General features: G+C 41.4%; 1 protein-coding gene across 2 annotated transcripts in view; it reads left to right on the top strand.

Annotated features, from left to right (window-relative positions):
* clcn1 (chloride voltage-gated channel 1) overlaps window positions 1–12808 on the top strand; it is a 123588-nt gene extending 110780 nt beyond the window's left edge. For both annotated transcript variants that reach the window (XM_062971747.1, XM_008119426.3), the window contains exons 17-23: window positions 1123–1322; window positions 1867–1969; window positions 6538–6626; window positions 8180–8218; window positions 9306–9410; window positions 10595–10681; window positions 12225–12808. In XM_062971747.1, the coding sequence (XP_062827817.1) occupies window positions 1123–1322; window positions 1867–1969; window positions 6538–6626; window positions 8180–8218; window positions 9306–9410; window positions 10595–10681; window positions 12225–12596 (995 nt within the window). In that variant the 3' untranslated portion in view covers window positions 12597–12808. The remainder of the gene's footprint in view (window positions 1–1122; window positions 1323–1866; window positions 1970–6537; window positions 6627–8179; window positions 8219–9305; window positions 9411–10594; window positions 10682–12224) is intronic.
* The last annotated feature ends 6418 nt before the right edge of the window (window positions 12809–19226 follow it).

Raw genomic sequence — 19226 nt, 5'->3', positions numbered from 1 at the left:
CATCAATCACTCATCATCATCATCATCATCATCATCATCATCATCATCATCATCATCTGTGATTAATGAGAAGCCCAGTGGAAAACTGTTAGAATAAGAGAATATCCTTATTAGGGGCACATTTCCCAAGAGGCTAGAGAGATACTTCTCCACTTCAAGATATATTTTGTGCAATCTGGGAATGATTGTAGGAGAATCTTCTCAATTACCTTGTCTACAGCCTCGTTCTTGTTGTTAGACAAAATATGTCAGAATCTGTGGTTTGTTTCAGAGAGAATTTGTCTAAGCCTTCCTCCTGTACCCTCTATAGTCATCTTCTAAAGCACATGTGTCAAACACAAGGCTTATGGGCCAAATCCAGCCTACCATGTTATTTTATGTGGCCCTCCAGATGCTGGACTTCAACTCCTGTTTTCCTCATCATTAGACATCATGACTAGAGATGATGGAAGTTGGGATACAGTAATGTCCGGAAGGTGCAGTTTGCTTTGTTTAGTCAGCATGGCAGGGTTTGAATTTAGGGACAAGGCTTTGAGGATATGTCTAACTTTAAAATGTCCTTTAACCTTTCCCCAACTCAGAGTCACAAGTCCTATTGGGTTGCAATTCCCATGATTCCCAGTCTGCATGGTGGATTATCAAAAGCAATGAGAGTTGTCATTCAGTAACATCTGGGCACCAAACTGGGTAAAACTAAACTGCACTGTCCACTATGCATCGTTGGCCCTCTGTATCCATGGAATCTCTGTCCATGGATTCAATGGCTTTTTGAATGCAATCATAAGGCTGATGTGTCCCTTGATGAAAATGAGTTTGACACCCCTGTTCTAAGGTTTACTTTAAGACTGAGTCAAGACTTGTGGTTCTGTGCTTGTTAGCTAGGGTACTCTAGAGAAAACCAAGAACCCAGCTTAATGAATATGCCTTAGCCTAATAGATATCATAGGGTTGTTGTGAGCATAAAAGTGGAGGGAGAAGCCATGTGTGTCACTTTGATCTCCTTGGAAGAAGAGTGGGATATAATGAATACATCCTCGACAGTATGTTGTGTCTTCAGAGAAAATATATGTCTTAGCAAAGTCCAACCAGCCTTATCTTTTCTTGTCCTTTATCTTCCTGCAGAGTCCATGATCCTCCTGGGCTCAGTGGAGCGGCCAGAACTCCAGGCCCTGGTGCTTCGGCATCTTAGTGCCGAACGACGTTTGTATCTCGCCCGGGAAATGCAACAAAAGCTAGCTGAGTTGCCACATGTCGGGCAAAGGTGGAAGCACGAATCATTTGCTTTTGTGGATGAGGACGAGGATGAAGAGGAAAAGACTGAGGTAGTAAAGCAAGACAATATATTGGAGAGGTTGAGGGAAGAGTGGTAGAAACAAGGAAAAGGAAGGGAGAGCAGCTGTAGGATGCAGAATGGTCCTAATATCCTTGCTTCCGATCCCACCTTATACGCAAACTTTCTTAAAAGTAGTATGAAGATAATATCTGCCTATTTTGCAGGATTCATGAAAAAGCTACTGACTCAATGTAAATGAAGTATTTTGGAGAAAGCAGCAAATGAATGCTAAGGGTATTTGTTTAGCATCAATTTAAAAGAGGTGCTCCTGCAAGTGATACAAGATATCTGTTATAACCTGTGGTTCTCTTTAAGCATTTAATGTGCTTTGATTTACGCATTGTCATGGAAGATAAAATCAGAATTATTTTGCTAGTCTGATTGTTCAGGCTGAGATCTCTGAAGAAACCTCATTGTGGAAGTAAACATGTTAACTGCAGGGAATGTGAATTTGCTTGATGCCTATTTTGATCTTAAGGTGATTTTTGTTATTTTAAACAACAGATCCTTGTTTTCTTCTTTTTTTCTGATAGCTTCCACCCCAACCTCCTTTCATCTCCAGTTACCCAGAAGGACCCAATGGCCCAGTGACTCCTCATAAACCATTGCCAGAGACACCACAACCTCAACCGACAAGTACTGTGATTGGTTTTTTTTCATGGTACAATAGGATTGGTTTGATGAAGCAGTGGACCACACTAGTGCCCACTTGGGGACAAATACTCTTTTGTCACCTCAAGGGGAGGGGGTTAATATGTTGAGTAATGTTAAAAGAGGCAATATATCTGTATACTTGCAGGTTTAATTTTTGCTGCAGTTAAATACTACCAGCACACTTCCATAGGCTTATAAGCAAGCTTGACTCAACCTCTATACCAGTGCTTCTCAACCTTCCTAATGCAGCAACCCCTTAATACAGTTCCTCATGTTGTGGTGACCCCCAACCATAAAATTATTTTCGTTGCTACTGCATACCTGTAATTTTGCTACTGTTATGAATCATAATGTAAATTTCTGATATGCAGGATGTATTTTCATTCACTGGATTAAATTTGACACAAATACTTGATACGCCCAAATTTGGATATTGGTGGAATTGGGGGGGGGGGAGGATTGATTTTGTCATTTGGAAGTTGTAGTTGCTGGGATTTATAGTTCACCTATAATCAAAGAGAATTATGAATTCCACCAATGATGGAATTGAACTAAACTTGACACACAGAATTCCCATGACCTACAGAAAATACTGGAAGGGTTTGGTGGGCATTGACCTTGAGACTTGGAGTTGTAGTTCACTTACATCCAGGCTTCTCTGCCAAAAGGATTCCTAAGACCATCAGAAATATGTGTTTTCTGATGGTCTTTGGCAACCCCTCTAACACCCCCGTTTGCGACCCCCCCAGGGGTCCTGACCCCCAGATTGAGAAACACTGCTCTATACTTTGTACTGCCTTTGAAGACTCCCTATAATGGTCCTCCATATTTTAAAAGTCCAGCTTTGTGTCAATTGATCATTAAGCTTTTCAAGCAGTGGCTGAAGTGAGTAGTGAGTGTCTCCAGGGTGAAAAATCCAAGGACTGAACATGATTGTATTAGCTATTGTTGTCAGGATGAAAAGTTGCAAAGGTGATGACGGGCCCACTTGCACTTGTGGACTGCTTCAGAAATTACGTTTTCAGATAACCACTGTATACTTTCAGTGTACAGACAGACACAGAAAGAGAGATGGACAGAAGGAAGGGAGGGAGGAATGTGTGAATGTGACAAATATTTTGCATTTCCTAAAAATCCCCATTGATGACAGCTCTATGAAATATCTCTTGGAGCTCAAGCTTTCCAGAAAACAATTGCCATGTTGTACCAAGCCTACATGTCTAAATTTTTTTAAACATGGCACAGCAAACTTTGGAAATTCACTCCAAAGGTCATAGTGATGCATGGTATCTTAGATAAATTCATGGACCTCAGATTTCTAATTCCATCAGTGCATGTTTAGTTGGAACAAATCCTTATAAATTTCAGTGCATATTTACTACATTACTTACTGTAATGTACAAGTACATAGTGCTGCAACTTTATTGTGATTGAGCCAGCTTTTTATCCCAATTCAGACATTCAATGTAAATGCCCAGTCAGTTGATATGAAGTGATGTGGGACGAAAGAGAAAGACCTCTATTGGTGGAGGCCCTCCAGACTGGGCAGAACTGGATTAGTACCTTTTCCTCCTTACATATTTATTTAGTCCTGTGGTTGAGTAACTGATTCCTTACATTTCATTCTCCGTAAGTGCTTTTAGATGAGGCTTTTAGTGTGCAATTGCCACATCCTCTTCACACAGCTTTGTGGGAGTGAGGAATGATGTCATAAGCTATTATTCCCCATATTTTCCTGCTGCTTTTTTCCTTATTACAGAAAATCTATTAGAGAAAGAACAAAATAGCAGCACAGCCTCTGAGTAGATAGAAAAATGCACTCGTGAGGCACAGTGGAACACACTGTCCTTGAGAAAGCTTGATTCCATGTTCAGAATATTTTGCCTTTTTCCTGCTTCTGTACATTTCCAGTTTCAGTGTCGTTTTGTGTCCTGTTCTGCAAAACATTGAGTATTGCATACTATTTTAACAAATAAGCAAGTGAATCAGGACAGAAGGTTTTTTAACCTGAGTGTCAGACTTGACTACATTGTGCAAAGTCAAGCTGCAAGTGTTTTGATTGGACTTGGAAACATAAGATATATATACAGTAGAGTCTCGCTTATCCAACATTCGCTTATCCAACATTCTGTATTATCCAACGCAGTTTGCCTTTTAGTAGTCAATGTTTTTGCAGTCAATTTTTCAATATATTGTGAAGTTTTGGTGCTAAATTAGTAAATACAGTAATTACTACATAACGTTACTGTGTATTGAACTGCTTTTTCTGTCCTTTTGTTGTAAAACATGATGTTTAAGTGATTTGTAAAAATATTTAGGTGATTTGTAAAATCATAACGTAATTTGATGTTTAATAGGCTTTTCCTTAATCCCTCCTTATTATCCAACATTTTCACTTATCCAACGTTCTGCCAGCCCGTTTATGTTGGATAAGTGAGACTCTACTGTACCAGGCATGGGTGAAATTAGGCTCTCCAGGTGTTTTGGACTGCAACTCTCACAGTTCCAAACAGCTGGCAGGCTGTTAGGAATTGTGGGAGTTGAAGTCCAAAACACCTGGAGGGTCGAAGTTTGCCCATGCCTGATATATACGGATGTATACATTGATTATATATATACTCATGTATTGAATTTTGGTCCAAGAACTTGTCAATGGACTTCATCCCATGGATTCTGGACTTTGTTTGCATGTGCTTTGGAAATGGAGACCCACGGGAATCCTACAGAGGCCATCAGATGCCATAAGGGCACTTTCAGTGGGACTCTGTGGGACTCTATGTCTGCAGCGCATGGAAATTGAGCTCAGAAGTGTTACCTGACTCCAAACAGGGGGATAGTTGGCCATAACAGACGGACTTTGACAAGAGGAAATGGAGTAAGACAGTTGCCTCCACTTTCCCTCACTTTCCCCCTGCTTATGAGACGAGGTCCAATGATAGGTTCCTGGACCAAAAATAATGGATTTTGATATACAGGCAGTCCCCAAGTTACAAACACCTGACTTAAAAACGACTCATAGTTAAGAACAGCAAGTGAAACAGGAAGCGAGAGAAATCTTCCTCTAGGAAGGGAAATTAATTCCTGGATACTTAGCATGGGGAAAAGACGTCCCCACTGAAGCTTTATCACTAAACTTTGTTTCCACAACAAGCCAAAATGTTCAAAATCCAATTCTCACAGGGATAGAAAGTGAGGTGAAATCTTCTGAACAGGGGCACAGACAGCAAAACAAACACTTCACGGGTGTTAACCCTTCTCTATGCTATCCAAAACACACTCTTGATAGACAGACAGACAGATAGATAGATAGATAGATAGATAGATAGATAGATAGATAGATAGATAGATAGATAGATCTAGAGTTACGCTTAAAAATGTACCTGTTCCAATGTACATACAAATTCAACTTAAGAAAAAACTTAAGAAAGAACCTATTTTGTTCATAACTTGGGCACTGCCTGTACAGTTATTAAAAGTCGAAGGTCATTCTGCAGAGACAGGAGAGTGGTAGTCATTTCTCAGGAGACCAACTTTCTCTGGCTGTCACCCCCCCCCCCCCCACACACACACACACACTCACACACTTTTCCCCTCCCAGGCATTCAGAAAAGGCCAGCAGCAGTGTTGCAATGGAGATAATCGAGGAGTGCTTTTTAAAGGTTCTCCCTAGATAGACTAAGCTCTTGCCACTCTCTGAGCATTTTGTAGGTCCTATTATATTCTTGGGCCAGAGGTCCATCATTTCAATAGAGTTTGTTATTATTTGCAAAGTCCAGGAACATAACCCGCATGGATAGGAGGGTTGCACTATGTTAAATATATCATTCTATTTGCACTATGTTATGTATATCATCCTCTATTACGTCTTTGATAAAACATTCCATTCTCAACCTTACCTTTCCCATTTCTAGTAATTAATTGCTTTTACATATGCCACATTACACAAACAGTATTTATGTACCTATTCAAAAATCTTTTCCAGTGAAGACATATTCAACTGGGTAGACTTAAATCCTGAGGAATCCGGTGATGTTCACATTAGAGAGAAGGCTTCATACGATAAAAATGTTTTCCTATAGCTTCCCACTAATTGGAAATGCCTAAAAGTGCTGTCTGTTGGACTTCCGTTGAAGCTCCATAAAACTGCCAAGGAACTGGTGCATGCCACTGCAATGGCAACATGGGAGGCTTCCTATGTTCAATAGCAGTCAATGGAGGGAAGCCAGGCAGCAGACGTTTCCCCCATGAGATGAGGTGGGGGGAAGTTGGGCGATGTGGGGTGTGGGGCGACAGGTTCCACATGCCCCCTGCCAGGCACTGATGAATTTGGAATGAGTGGCAATTCCAGCAGCAAGTCTGCTGAGGTCGTTGGTCTTCACAGTCATAGTCAATTCATGATTTTCACAGTCATAGTCTAATAACAACCACTACACCATATTGACTCTCAAAACCAGTCACTGCCTGGTCTGAATAATGGGATGAGAAACGGAAGACTTTGTTGCTTAAAATTCACATATGTTATTGCCTTTCTTGTCCCTCCTTTCCCACAGGGCAGAGATTCTGGCGCTTGAGAAGACTGATGCAGCAACTCCTATGTCTTTACCACTCTTCTCCTTCATCAGAGAAAACAGCTGAGCAGGTGGGACAGCAGAAAGGCTCTCCTGTACCCAGAGCCGTTCTTAGGAAATTTTTTACCAGTAGACAAAAAAAAAAATCGCCCCCCCCCCAAACCGGGGGGGGGGGAGAGAGAAACAGCTTCCTTTTCGCCAGGAAGCTGTTCCTCGGAGCTTTCTTTTTCTGCAAAGCTCCGAGAAAGGGCGTCCTTTTCGCCAGGAAGCCATTTATTGGAGGTTTCCAGCCCAGAGAAGTGAGCGCCCGCTTCTCTGGCTTGCAAAGCTCCGAGAAACGGCTTCCTCCTCGCCAGGAAGCCGTTTCTCAGCGCTTTGCGGACCAGAGAAGCAGTGCCCGCTTCTCTGGTCTGCAAAGCGTGGAACGCCTTCCTGGCAGAGCTAGGATTTGCCTGTGGCACCCCCAACAAGTTGGCACCACAGGTAAATGCCTAGTTTGCCTGGCGGGTGAACCGCCCCTGCCTGTACCTTACTACGTTTGGAACAATAGGATTGATGTTTATGCTTCCCTGGGAAAACAGCATCTATTGAGCAGAAAACAGAAGAAAGACCGCATATCCTTGGTGTGGCAAACAGTGTGGCAAATAGTATAGCTTTGTTTGTTGACAAATGTGAAATGTCAATAATTATGTAGTTGCTGAAATTATACCCCTGATGCTCATCTACACTGATATTATTGTGCAACTTGGAAGCAGTTTAAGAGAAAATGGCTTCACTGTCCAGGTGATTAGATTAGATTAGAACTGAATTGCAGCCAGGACAGTGAGTACATTGAACACAGAACCTGGCCTCAAACCACTGTGCAGGGTCCCCCCCCCCCCCGCCCCATTTCCTGCAGAGATATGCATCAGCACATTGGAGACATATGCGATTAACAAAACAAAAAAAAAGGGGGGGGGAGAAAGTGACACTTAAGAACGGAGGTAATCAATTATACCTCTCGGGGGTCAATGGGTGCTCTGCTGCCCTACTGTGCTTCATTAGGGACAGATGTCTATAATGTATTCTGCATTTTGTGGAGCTGATTTTGTCCTAGATGTGAGATATACTTAGATCTGCTGCAGCACATTTTATGTCTTTTTTTCATACTTTCCTATGACTTTAAAATGTGATGTGATGCACGCTGTAGTGTTAATTGGTAGCTATTACAGTTTCAAGTCACCTTGAAGCTGCACTATATTGTCATTATATTTTCATGTCATCTGGTACCTGGGTTTTTTCTGGGGGGTAAGTGGCTAAGGAAAATATCTCTGTTCAGATCCAATGAGTGGAAACCTTTTGTTTTTGGGGTTTTTTAAAAAGATATAGCAATACATTCCCAAGCCTCTTTTCTCCTAGTATAATGAAAAAGGCGTAAGTTTCATAGAAATTGTAATTGTTCACTTCATTCAATATTATGTGCCTTTTCTGTCCGTTACCAAGATCCTACAGTGCACGCAAAACTTGGATGCAAGGAAAGCTTATTAGGGAAGAAAAGAGATAACTTGTTTCTTGATAACTTTGTGAAGATTAAATTCTTGATCTATTTCTTCTGATCTTGGGACTAACCTTTTTCTCACCTCAGGAAGCACCAGAATTTGGAGACCCAATGAAGCCAGAGGAGGTAAGTTTGGAAGTCATTGCAAGGGATGAGATGAAATTATTATCCGTAGTTTCACATACAGGAATATTTTGAAATCCTATTATAACCATGGGAACATTTGAGAACTGTATTGCATAGTTGTTGGAAGTACTGTATATACTCGAGTATAAGCCTAGTTTTTCAGCCCTTTTTTAGGGCTGAAAAAGCTCCCCTCGGCTTATACTCGAGTGAGGGTCCTGGTTGGCTTCTATTCAGGTCAGCTTATACTTGAGTATATAGGTATTCAGAGTTGGACAGTCTTATTTTATTAAAGTCTTATTATTATCTTAAATTACAGTTTTATCTAAATATTCAAAAACATTTAACCTACTGATGCCTCAAATAATGCAATTTTATTCATATCTATTTTATTTTTGAAATTGACCCATAGCTGCTGCAATTCCCACCCTTGTCTTATACTTGAGTCAATAAGTTTTCCCAGTTTTTGTGGTAAAATTAGGTGCCTTGGCTTATATTCGGGTCGGCTTATACTCGAGTATATACGGTATTTTGCTAGTCCTAGCTCTTCTGTGCCAAAATAAGTAATGATACTGACATTTCAAAGTATCCCCTCATTTTCCTAAAGGGTTCAGAGCATAAGGGATATCAAGGAAGAAACAATGGAATTTTTTTGTGTGTCATGAGCGACTTGAGAAACTGCAAGCCGCTTCTGGTGTGAGAGAATTGGCCGTCTGCAAGGGCGTTGCCCAGGGAATTCCTGGATGTTTTGATGTTTTTACCATCCTTGTGGAAGGCTTCTCTTATGTCCCTGCATGGAGCTGAAGCTGATAGAGGGAGCTCATCTGCGCTCTCCCCGGGTTGAATTCGAACCTGGCAGCCTACAGGTCAGCAACCCAACCTTCAAATCACAAGGCTTTAACCCACTATGCCACCTGAGGCTCCAACAATGGAATTGTAATGCTACCAGACCAACAGAATATAAATCCTTCATGGGGTTGTGGGAACCTGTGCATGGCAAGCTTGATCCAAAAATAAATGCAACAGCACCAAGGCCATAGGATAGATGCGGGTATGCAGATTTGTGTGATTCCCCTTCTTCCTGTGTCAGATAGAAGCTTGGGAGCAGGAGGAGCTAGAGAAAGAGGTCTGCTTCGACAGCTGCCGGATAGACCCCTCTCCCTTTCAGCTGGTGGAAAGGACATCCTTGCACAAGGTGAGAGTGTGTGCCCTGCTCCTCTATGTCTTTCATCATGTGACTTTAACAGCCGCATCCTCCACTCCCATGGAAGCATATTCCAATTCTCACTCTTCACATTTGTCTTTTTTTTCATGCTTGTTGGTCAAGAGTACTCTTGGAATTCATTAAGACTTACCAAGAATGGATCTGACCAAGGTTCATTTTCAGAGTTGCAATAGTTCATCTTTTGATAGTTTCTCTAATTTTCACCTACAAGATTTTCATAAATACCTAAAGCTGACTTTTTCAGACCTTTTTAAGGGCTGAAAAAGCCCCGCTCAGCTTGTACAGTACTTGAGTGAGGGTCCTGGCTGGCTTATATTCAGGTTGGCTTATACTCGAGTATATATAGTAATCAGGGTTGGATAGTCGTATCTTAAATTACAGTTTTATGTAAATATTCAAAAGAATTTAACCTACTAATGCTCCAATTAATGTAATTTTATTGGTATCTATTTTTATTTTTACAATTTATCAGTAGCTGCTGCATTTTCCACCCGCATCTTATACTCGAGTCAATAAGTTTTCTCAGTTTTTTGTGGTAAAATTAGGTGCCTCGACTTATATTCGATTCGGCTTATACTTGAGTATATATGGTACTACTTCCTTGCTTGCTGAGTGAGGCTTGCTTTTTTACTTTTCTTGAGTAGAGACATATATCTTTGTTTATTTTGTTCTCAAAATTGTTACATTATGAGGTATGAGAACTTTTAGTTATTTTTCACATTATCACACTTAATTTACAAATATTTTACAAAAAGTTTTAAATAGAAAAAAGTGTATTGAACAGAAACAATATCCCCAAAATATTTTATTTAACAAAACCAAACGTGCTTGCTATTTCTGCAAATTATAGAAAAAGTTGACTGAGGTTTTCTATGGTTATAATATATTTGATACATTGGTGTTACTTGGTATCAGTTGACTGCTGCATATTGTTTTCAGTACCAGCAACACATTGCATTTCAGTTGTGATTTTGGCTAGTTGAGATGATGGGTTCAAACTATGCAAAGCCATTGTATAAAAAGGCTTTGCTTTACTCTGGGATCGCCCCTTGACTTGGATAAAATTCACCACTGGTTTGATTCAGATTTTCCATGTTGCCAGTGGCACCATGCTGTCTTCAGTCACTGATGGTCTGCTTTTTATTCTCCCCTAGACACATACCTTATTCTCATTGCTGGGACTCAGCCATGCCTATGTAACCAGTATGGGGAAACTGAAAGGTGTGATTGCACTGGAAGAGGTAAACAATCCCTTTACAACCTTTGTATTTTTTTGATCAGATAAAATATTCAGTTTATTATTCAAAGGAGTTTCTTAATCAGTTAGACATTGATTATAGGATTAGTAGTGTGTGAAGATTGTTGGGAATTGATGAGCCATTAAGCTCAAATCACCCCCTTTATGAGGTAAATTTCCATAAATGCAGCAGTAAATGCAGCAGTGAGATTTACGCGGTGAGTTTGGGAAAGCCTTTGTGTGTTCTTCAGGATGGCGAAGGACCACAAAGTTAGCTTTAAAGTTTAAAAGCATTTATTGAGGTAAAAAGAAATCCATTGATAGATAGAAAAGGTTTGGAGCTAACTAGCTTATCTAATCTGATCTAATACACATAGACGGATCAAAATAACAAAGATCTAGATAGCTACATCTTGACTACAAGAGCGGACAAAGTGCGTCCTCTCTCTGGAACAACTCTCAGGAAGAACTAATGGCGACCAACCTCATGGGTCTCTTCTTCTCTAGGGCCATAAACATTCCAAAAGCCAAATTGGGGAAGTTACGTCAAAGCCCTAGGAGAGATCACATTTCTAAAGCATCAAAGGGTGGGGTTGACCTAAACAGGACAGGAAGGAGGAAACAATAGTAAAGCCTAATCAGAGCATGCATGGAACTGGGGAAGGTGTCCCTAACTCTTTTCTAGGCTTCCAATCTAACCATAGAGACTTAAGCAGTGCAGGATGACATTTTTCCAACAAAGATGAGGAGTGGTTTATTCCAGTGTTGTGTCTGGACCAACGCAAAAAACCTATTTATCAGAGGAGAAAGCAAGGAAAGTGTTTTTTCATAAGCAGTAGTCCTTTTAAACTCCTATTCCTGCTTCATTTGTTATAAAGCCTAGAGGGATTGAGTTTCTCTCTTCTATGAAAAATTAGAGGGAGGAATTACTGCAGACTTGTCATTTCATGCATGGTTTAATTCTCAAGGCTTCCTTATTCTTTCCAATCCCATCAAAGCTTCAGAATTTTACTTTAGGGAGAAAATGTGTATCTCCAGTTGGATGTTGCTAGGCCTTGCATGGAGCTCCTGTAAGATGTGTGCCTTCAGGTTACTCCTAGGTTAGGGTAACCCTAAGTTGAACCTGTCACAGGGATTTCTTGGCACAATTTGTTCAGAGGGAGTTTGCCTTTGCTTTCCTCTGATGCTGAAAGAATATGACTTGTTCAAGGTCATTCATATCCCTTCAAACCCTATTCTCCAAAGTCCTAGCTCAAACCACTACACCATGTTGACATTACACACATTCCTTAGAAATATTTCCCTAGGAATATTCCCAAAGATGCCACCAAGTGAGATCTTGAGATTTAGGCAATTTTCCGCTCAGATGAGCGATCATTTAAATGTTTAGAAGAACAGAAAATACCATAGTGAGATCTTTGATATGTACATGGGGTATGGGAAATACATCTGTCAGGAGATGGTGGCGGGGTAGAAAAATAAAGTTATTTACTTACTTACTTACTGAGTCATCTTCCCTGTTAATTCCCTGTCTCTGAATCTCCCAGCTCCAAAAGGCGATTGAGGGTTCCACAAGCGCTGGTGTCCAGCTTCGGCCTCCTCTTGCAAGTTTCCGTGACACGTCAAACAAGGAGCAGGGGAAGTGGGCCCCACATAAGTGGAGCAAAGAGAACGCCAGTCCAGCTCCTGAGGGAACCATGACAGACTCAGGGACAGTGCCCCTCAATGCTTCTGACCCACAACCATCTCCCAATCCCAGTGAAGGGAAGGAGAAACGCTCCACCTCCATTGCTGATATGGAACTGGAAGAAATTGAGCTTTCTGGCCCTGCTTCTGAGAACATCTCAGACATCCTCAGGGACCTCAATTTGCGTTCCACTGATGTGGATGAAGACGATGACGATGATGTGCCACTCTAATGGTAAAGAAGAGGGGTTCATCTTGCCTCTACCCCAAGGTACTCCTGCTGTAGATGTGCTTCAAGGAGAGGCTGTGAATTGCCTCCCTTTGACCCTAATGAATGGTCATCCATTCTGGAGAACCTTAGCTGAGTGGACTGGCTTTTCTGCCTGCCACCATCAGTGGGTGGGCTGTATGAGAAATAAATGGGCCAGAAAAACCCGGGCTTATATTCCCCTGGTCTTGCTTTCTTTGATGTTTGTGGTAAGTGTGGTCAGGGCATTCTGCATGACTTTACTCATTCTGTTAATGGCAAACAAGGCAACAGTTTCCCTTCAAAGGAAACTTCCCTTTTTCCTCCTCCTCTCTTCCTTTTCCCCATCAAGATGTCATGGTTAGCGCCATTTTTTTTCTCTGCTTGTTCTATGAAATGCTAATCGGCAGAAGAGGCAGATGGAGGATTTTTTCCTGGCTGGAGACAGAATTCAGAGAAGGGCCAGAATGAAAATAATGATGACATCTTCCATAAATAAATGTTGGGACTGTTGTTAATTTTATTTCTCCTGCAGCATAATCATCCAGCCATTCTCCAAATCTGAAATTGCCTCCTCTTTGGCTTCTGCATATTATGTTAGCCCTAAGCCATGAGGGTTTTCCCACCTCCTAGACCAGGTATGGGCAGACCCAAGTGTGGGAGCCAGATGTGACCCCTTGGGCTCTTTTCTCAGGCCCTCCTCTCTCAAACCATTCTACCCTTCCTTCTCTCTTTTCTTCCTCGTTTCCTTCCACCCTTCCTTCCTTGCCTCCCCCTTTCTCCTGCCCTTCCTTCCTTCCTTACTTCCTTCCCTTTTGTTTCTCCTTCCTCCCTCCCTTTCCTCTCTCCATTCCCTTCTACCTTTCCTTCCATCCTTCTCTCCCTCCATCTCCCGTTCCTCCGTCCCTCCCTTCTTTTTTTCCTCCTTTCCTCCTGGGGGATGTTTAGCTGGGAGAAGAGACAGTTTAGAGGGAACATGTTTCTCCTCCTCTGGGGACTTTTCTGCAGAGCTTGTCTATCGGGAGTGCTTTGATTGTGCCTTCTTTCATGGCAAGGGGTTGGACTGGATGGCCCATGGCTGTCTCTTCCAGCTCTAGGGTTCTAGGGTTCTATATCAGGAGTAGGCAATATGCGGTCTAATGGATATACTTTTTCTCTCCCGTCCACCACTCATCCTGACAAAGGCCAATCCTTTTGGGATCCAAATGTTCCCCATCTTTCCTTCACTTTCCAGCTCCGAAAGAGAAAAGGAAGGGGGGAAGAAAGGGCAGGAAAGGAAGTTGGGGATAATTTCTCCTCCTGGCCTACCCATCCCACTTCGGTCCGCCATGCAGCCCCAAAGTTACAAAGTTTGCCCGTGCCTGTCCGACACCCATCCTTGTCCCATATTGCTAACTAGAAATCTCCCTTGTTCTGAAACCTTTCACTAAGTCAGGGGATTTTATCACGTAAAGATAGTGAATTGGCACAGTACCAGTGGTGGCATCTGACCCCCTCCAGAGGAAAAAAATCATATTAATTTTTTTTATTAGGCAACCATGACCAATTTTGAAATGTCTTAAAAATAACAAGAAAGGAGAAGAGGAGTAAGTAGCCCAGAGAAGAGGGTAAAGCAGTGGTTCCCAAACTTATTTGGCCAACTACCCCCTTTCCAGAAAAAAAATATTACTCAGCGCCCTGGAAATTAATTTTTTTAAAAAAATTAATAGCAATTAAACATAAAGATATATGTACCTGTGGCCATCACCGCTCCCCTGGATTGCTGCAGCGCCCACCCAGATGTACAGCTTTGCACAGTGGAGACATCACAATCCTGTGATGCCAGAACCTGTGTGAAGCCACCTGTCACCATGACAGTAGGTTGGCGCTTGGCCATTTTCAGGGAATGGTGCAGGATAATGGCAAGCATATGGTAGTGTCCAAGGTTATAAGATCAAGGGACCAAGGTAATCGCTCAGTCCATATGACTTGATCTGGATATTTCTTTGAACTCTTCAGATACAAAAACTAAACTGAGGACCTCATCACACTAGAGCTTGGAGAGGGCTTTAAACTTCTCAGCCAGACAGCTCCTGGGCCTCACCAAGCTAGAAACCCCAGAATTCTGCAGGAGGCAGAAACTGGATTTAAAGTGGATTCATGCTGTAGTGTGAAGAGGGAGTGAGGGAAGATTCAGTGGCCTGATGCAGTGTCAAGATTACACAGTAACTAAAACATATTGTGTGCCTCAAAAAACGTGCAAAATTAAAATCTTGCCATTTGACTGCCTAGTGGGGAGGGTGAGTGGGTATTCAGGAACATAAATAATATGACCTCCAAAAAAAGAAGAAGCAGCCTCCTGCATGTGCAGTCCAGATGTACTATGAAGTATAGTGCCTCTAACATGGTCAAAACAGTATTGTTTATCTTTAAAATGCCGAGCGAAATACCAAGAACATGTTGCCTGGGTCTTAAAAGTTCATGTTTATTTGTCGTATACTGTGAAGATTTCTCAAAAACTGTTGTCTCAAACATAAGAATCTCAACTACTCCCGAAAAAAAAAAAGGGGGGGGGGATGCTTAATAGTGAAGAGTCTATAAAGAGTTGTCTGATATATATAGGGTTTTCTGCGACATGAGGTGGCTAAAGGAGCTTTTAGGTAAAGGTTTTCCCCTGACATTAAGTCTGATTGTGTCCAATTCTGAGGGTTGGGGCTCATCTCCATTTCTAAACTGAAGACCCGGCATTGTCTGTAGACACCTCCAAGGTCATGTGACCGGCATGACTGCATGGAGCACCGTTACCTTCCCGCCGGAGCAGAACCTATTGATCTACTCACACTTGCATGTTTTCGAACTGCTAGGTTGGCAGAAGGTGGGGCTAACAGGGAGCTCATCCTGCTCCCTGGATTCGTACCGCTGACCTTTTGGTTAGCAAGTTCAGCAGCTCAGCAATTTAACCCATTTCGCCACCGGGGGATTTGCTCATGTAAAGGAGCTTTGCTTATATAAAAATGAAGCAAAACTTCTCCAGATTAAGTACTAAAATAAATATTTGAAGCCAAAAGCAGGATAATATATTCAGAAAAACATAGACAACAGCATTTATGAGCAGGACCAAGAATTGAGATTTTTTTAGTTTATCCTCTGCACGAATCTCTCAGCCCATTTTAAAACAAAGGTGGTACAATCAGAAATTTAACAAGCAATTTTCCATAACTGCTTCCTTGAAATTATAAGCAAGCAATGATGGAAAATTGCTTATTGAATTTCCGACTGTCACGCAGTTGAATTTCTGTGTGTTGCATCTCTGTTAGGATGCCGGCTAGGCAGCAAAAGTAGCTGGCATTGACTGTGTTAAATACAGTAGAGTCTCACTTATCCAACATTCGCTTATTCAACGTTCTGGATTATCCAACTCATTTTTGTAGTCAATGTTTTCAATACATCATGATATTTTGGTGCTAAATTCATAAATACGGTAATTACTACATAGCATTACTGCATATTGAACTACCTTTTCTGTCAAATTTGTTGTATAACATGATGTTTTGGTGCTTAATTTGTAAAATCATAACCTAATTTGATGTTTAATTGGCTTCTCCTTAATCTCTCCTTGTTATCCAACATATTCGCTTATCCAACGTTCTGCCGGCCCGTTTATGTTGGATAAGTGAGACTCTACTGTACTTCTATCAGGAGATGGGTAAAAAGCATCCCTTCCCCAGACCGCAGTACAGTAGACCCTCTACATAAGAATGTCCCAACAAAAGTACGTTTTAACTTACAAATCCTCACTTGGCCTAGAGCAGTGGTTCTCAACTTTCATAATGCCTCAACCCCTGAATACAGTTCCTCATGTTGTGATGGCCCCCACCATAAAATTATTTTCATTGTTACTTCATAACTGTAATTTTGCTGCTGTTATGAATTGTAATGTAAATATCTGATATGTAGGATGTATTTTCATTCACTGGACCAAATTTGACACAAATACCCGAAACATCCAATTTTGGTGGGGTTGGCTGGAGGGGACTGATTTCGTCATTTGGGAGTTGGAGTTGCTGGGATTTATAGTTAACCTACAATCAAAGAGCACTCTGAACTCAGCCTACAATGGATCTGCACCAGACTTGGCACACTATGTACATGGCCAACATTGAATACTGGTGGGGGTTGGGGGCTGTTTTTGAATTCTGGGAGTTGTAGTTCACCAACACTCAGAGAGCACTCTGTACCAAACTGGTGATGGAACTAGAAAACTTGCCACACATACCCAACATGCCAAATTTTGAATACTGGTGGGATTTCGAGGCGACTGACCTCAGAAGTTGGGAATTATAGTTCACCCACATCGACTGATGGATCTGAGCCAAATTTGGCACAAATATCCAATGTGACCAACTTTGAATATTGATGGGGTTTTGGGGAGGGGGACTGACCCAACATGATGATAATTGTAGTTTCCCTGCATCTTGAGAACCCTGTGACCCACCCTTCCCCCAATGATGGATCTGAACTAAACTTGGCACACAGACCCAACATGGCCAACTGAATACTGGTGGGATTTGGGGAGGACTGGCCCACGATTTTGGGAGCTTTTGATGGGAGGATTCACTGTCTGTTTCCAAAAAAGGAAGAGAAGGACAGGCAGATCTTCAGCCTTCTCTGCCAAAGGGGTTCCTAAGACCATCAGAAATATGTGTTTTCTGATGGCCTTTGGCGACACATCCAACACCTTCCTTGCAAACCCCCCCCCCCCCCCCCAAGGCGTCCCGACCCCTAGGTTGAGAAACCTGGCCTAGACTGATGTTTTCACATCTGATTGCTGTTGTGACCTACAAACAGTGCAAAAGATGCCTCTTTGCCCCCTAAACTGAAAGCAAGGAAACAAAACCTTGACTGGATGTACATAAACTTTTTTAATGCCCAAAATTGTTTCAAATCTTGTATATAAAATTACCTTCAAAGTAATAAATAAAGCAATAAGCATAAAGTAAATATGAAGTATAAATGAATTACATTATACGTCATCATGCATGTATATGTACATGCAAATACAGTAGAGTCTCACTTATCCAACATAAACGGGCCGGCAGAATGTTGGATAAGCGAATATGTTGGATAATAAGGAGAGATTAAGGAAAAACCCATTAAACATCAAATTAGATTATGATTTTACAAATGAAGCACCAAAACATCATGTTAGACAACAAATTTGACAGAAAAAGTAGTTCAATACGCAGTAATGCTATGTAGTAATTACTGTATTTACGAATTTAGCACCAAAATATCACGATCTATTGAAAACATTGACTACAAACATGCGTTGGATAATCCAGAACGTTGGATAAGTGAATGTTGGATAAGTGAGACTCTACTGTACAAGTATTCCAAAATCCAAATGAATCTGAAACCCAATATACTCCTAGTCCCAAGCATTTCAGGTAAGGGATATTCAAACTGTCTGTACAAAATATATTTTTTAATAATGGCATGTTAAGAAACCCCTGGGGCCCCTGGTGGCACAGTGTGTTAAAGCGCTGAGCTGCTGAACTTGCGGACCAAAAGGTCTCAGGTTCAAATCCTGGGAGCGGAATGAGCCCCAACTCCTGCCAACCTAGCAGTTTGAAAACATGCAAATGTGAGTAGATCAATAGGTACCGCTCCAGCGGGAAGGTAACGGCGCTCCATACAGTCATGCCAGCCACATGTCCTTGGAGATATCTATGGACAACACTGGCTCTTCGACTTAGAAATGGAGATGAGCACCAACCCCCAGAGTCGGTCACGACTGGACTTAACATCAGGGGAAACCTTTACCTTTACCTTAAGAAACCTATTCAAGTGATATGGCATCTTTATTCACTTGTATTTTTAAATTTCATTTTAAATAATGGACTATGGCTGATTCACATTGAGGTGGCCAAATACATCCACGGAAAATTACAGTTTTGTCTGAATGTACCCCTGTCTAGAAAATTAATAGTGAAAGCTGTATAAAAACACTTCTTCAGATCAGCTGATTTTCCAGGTAGAAGAAATTGTTTTATCATGCAGGGCAATTCAGTCATGCAAGCTACAGCCTGATGTCCAAAGGAATATTGCTCAAAAACCGAGTTTCAAAATATTTGTGGCATTGAGTATGCTGGTCTCTGTGCACACATACACACATTCTTTTGTGTTTCTAGACCAACGATCCCACTAAACAGTATTACTTTGCACCAAGTATAGAAAATGTTCAGTACCTGTCAATGTGTTCTTCTAGTGATGTGTTCTTGGTGGGATACATTATTCTGATCCATTTGCCACAATTTGAATAAGAAGATGGTCTCTCACTCTCTTCCAGAGGTCTTGCTTAGCATGAAGAAGTACTGTGTTTCTTGGAATGTGCTACTCCAAACTGTCTTGTTCTTGATCTACTCAATGTTTACTCATGACTGTAACCCTGCTGTTGTGAACTGTTCCATATTCTTTCATGGAGCCCCAAGGTTTTCACTTTCACACTGGTTTATTTCTCAATATGACTCAATAAGAGGAAGAAAAAGGAAGATAGCTGCTCCACACCAAAAAAGGCAAGAGGACATAATGCATTTCTCTAGTATCCAGTAGTATTTGAGCATATTTATAAAGGGAA

The sequence above is a fragment of the Anolis carolinensis genome, chromosome 2 (genome assembly GCF_035594765.1).
Source record: "Anolis carolinensis isolate JA03-04 chromosome 2, rAnoCar3.1.pri, whole genome shotgun sequence".
NCBI lineage: Eukaryota > Metazoa > Chordata > Lepidosauria > Squamata > Dactyloidae > Anolis > Anolis carolinensis.
Note: the sequence above shows the minus strand (reverse complement) of the source record. Positions and strands in the feature narration are given on the sequence as shown.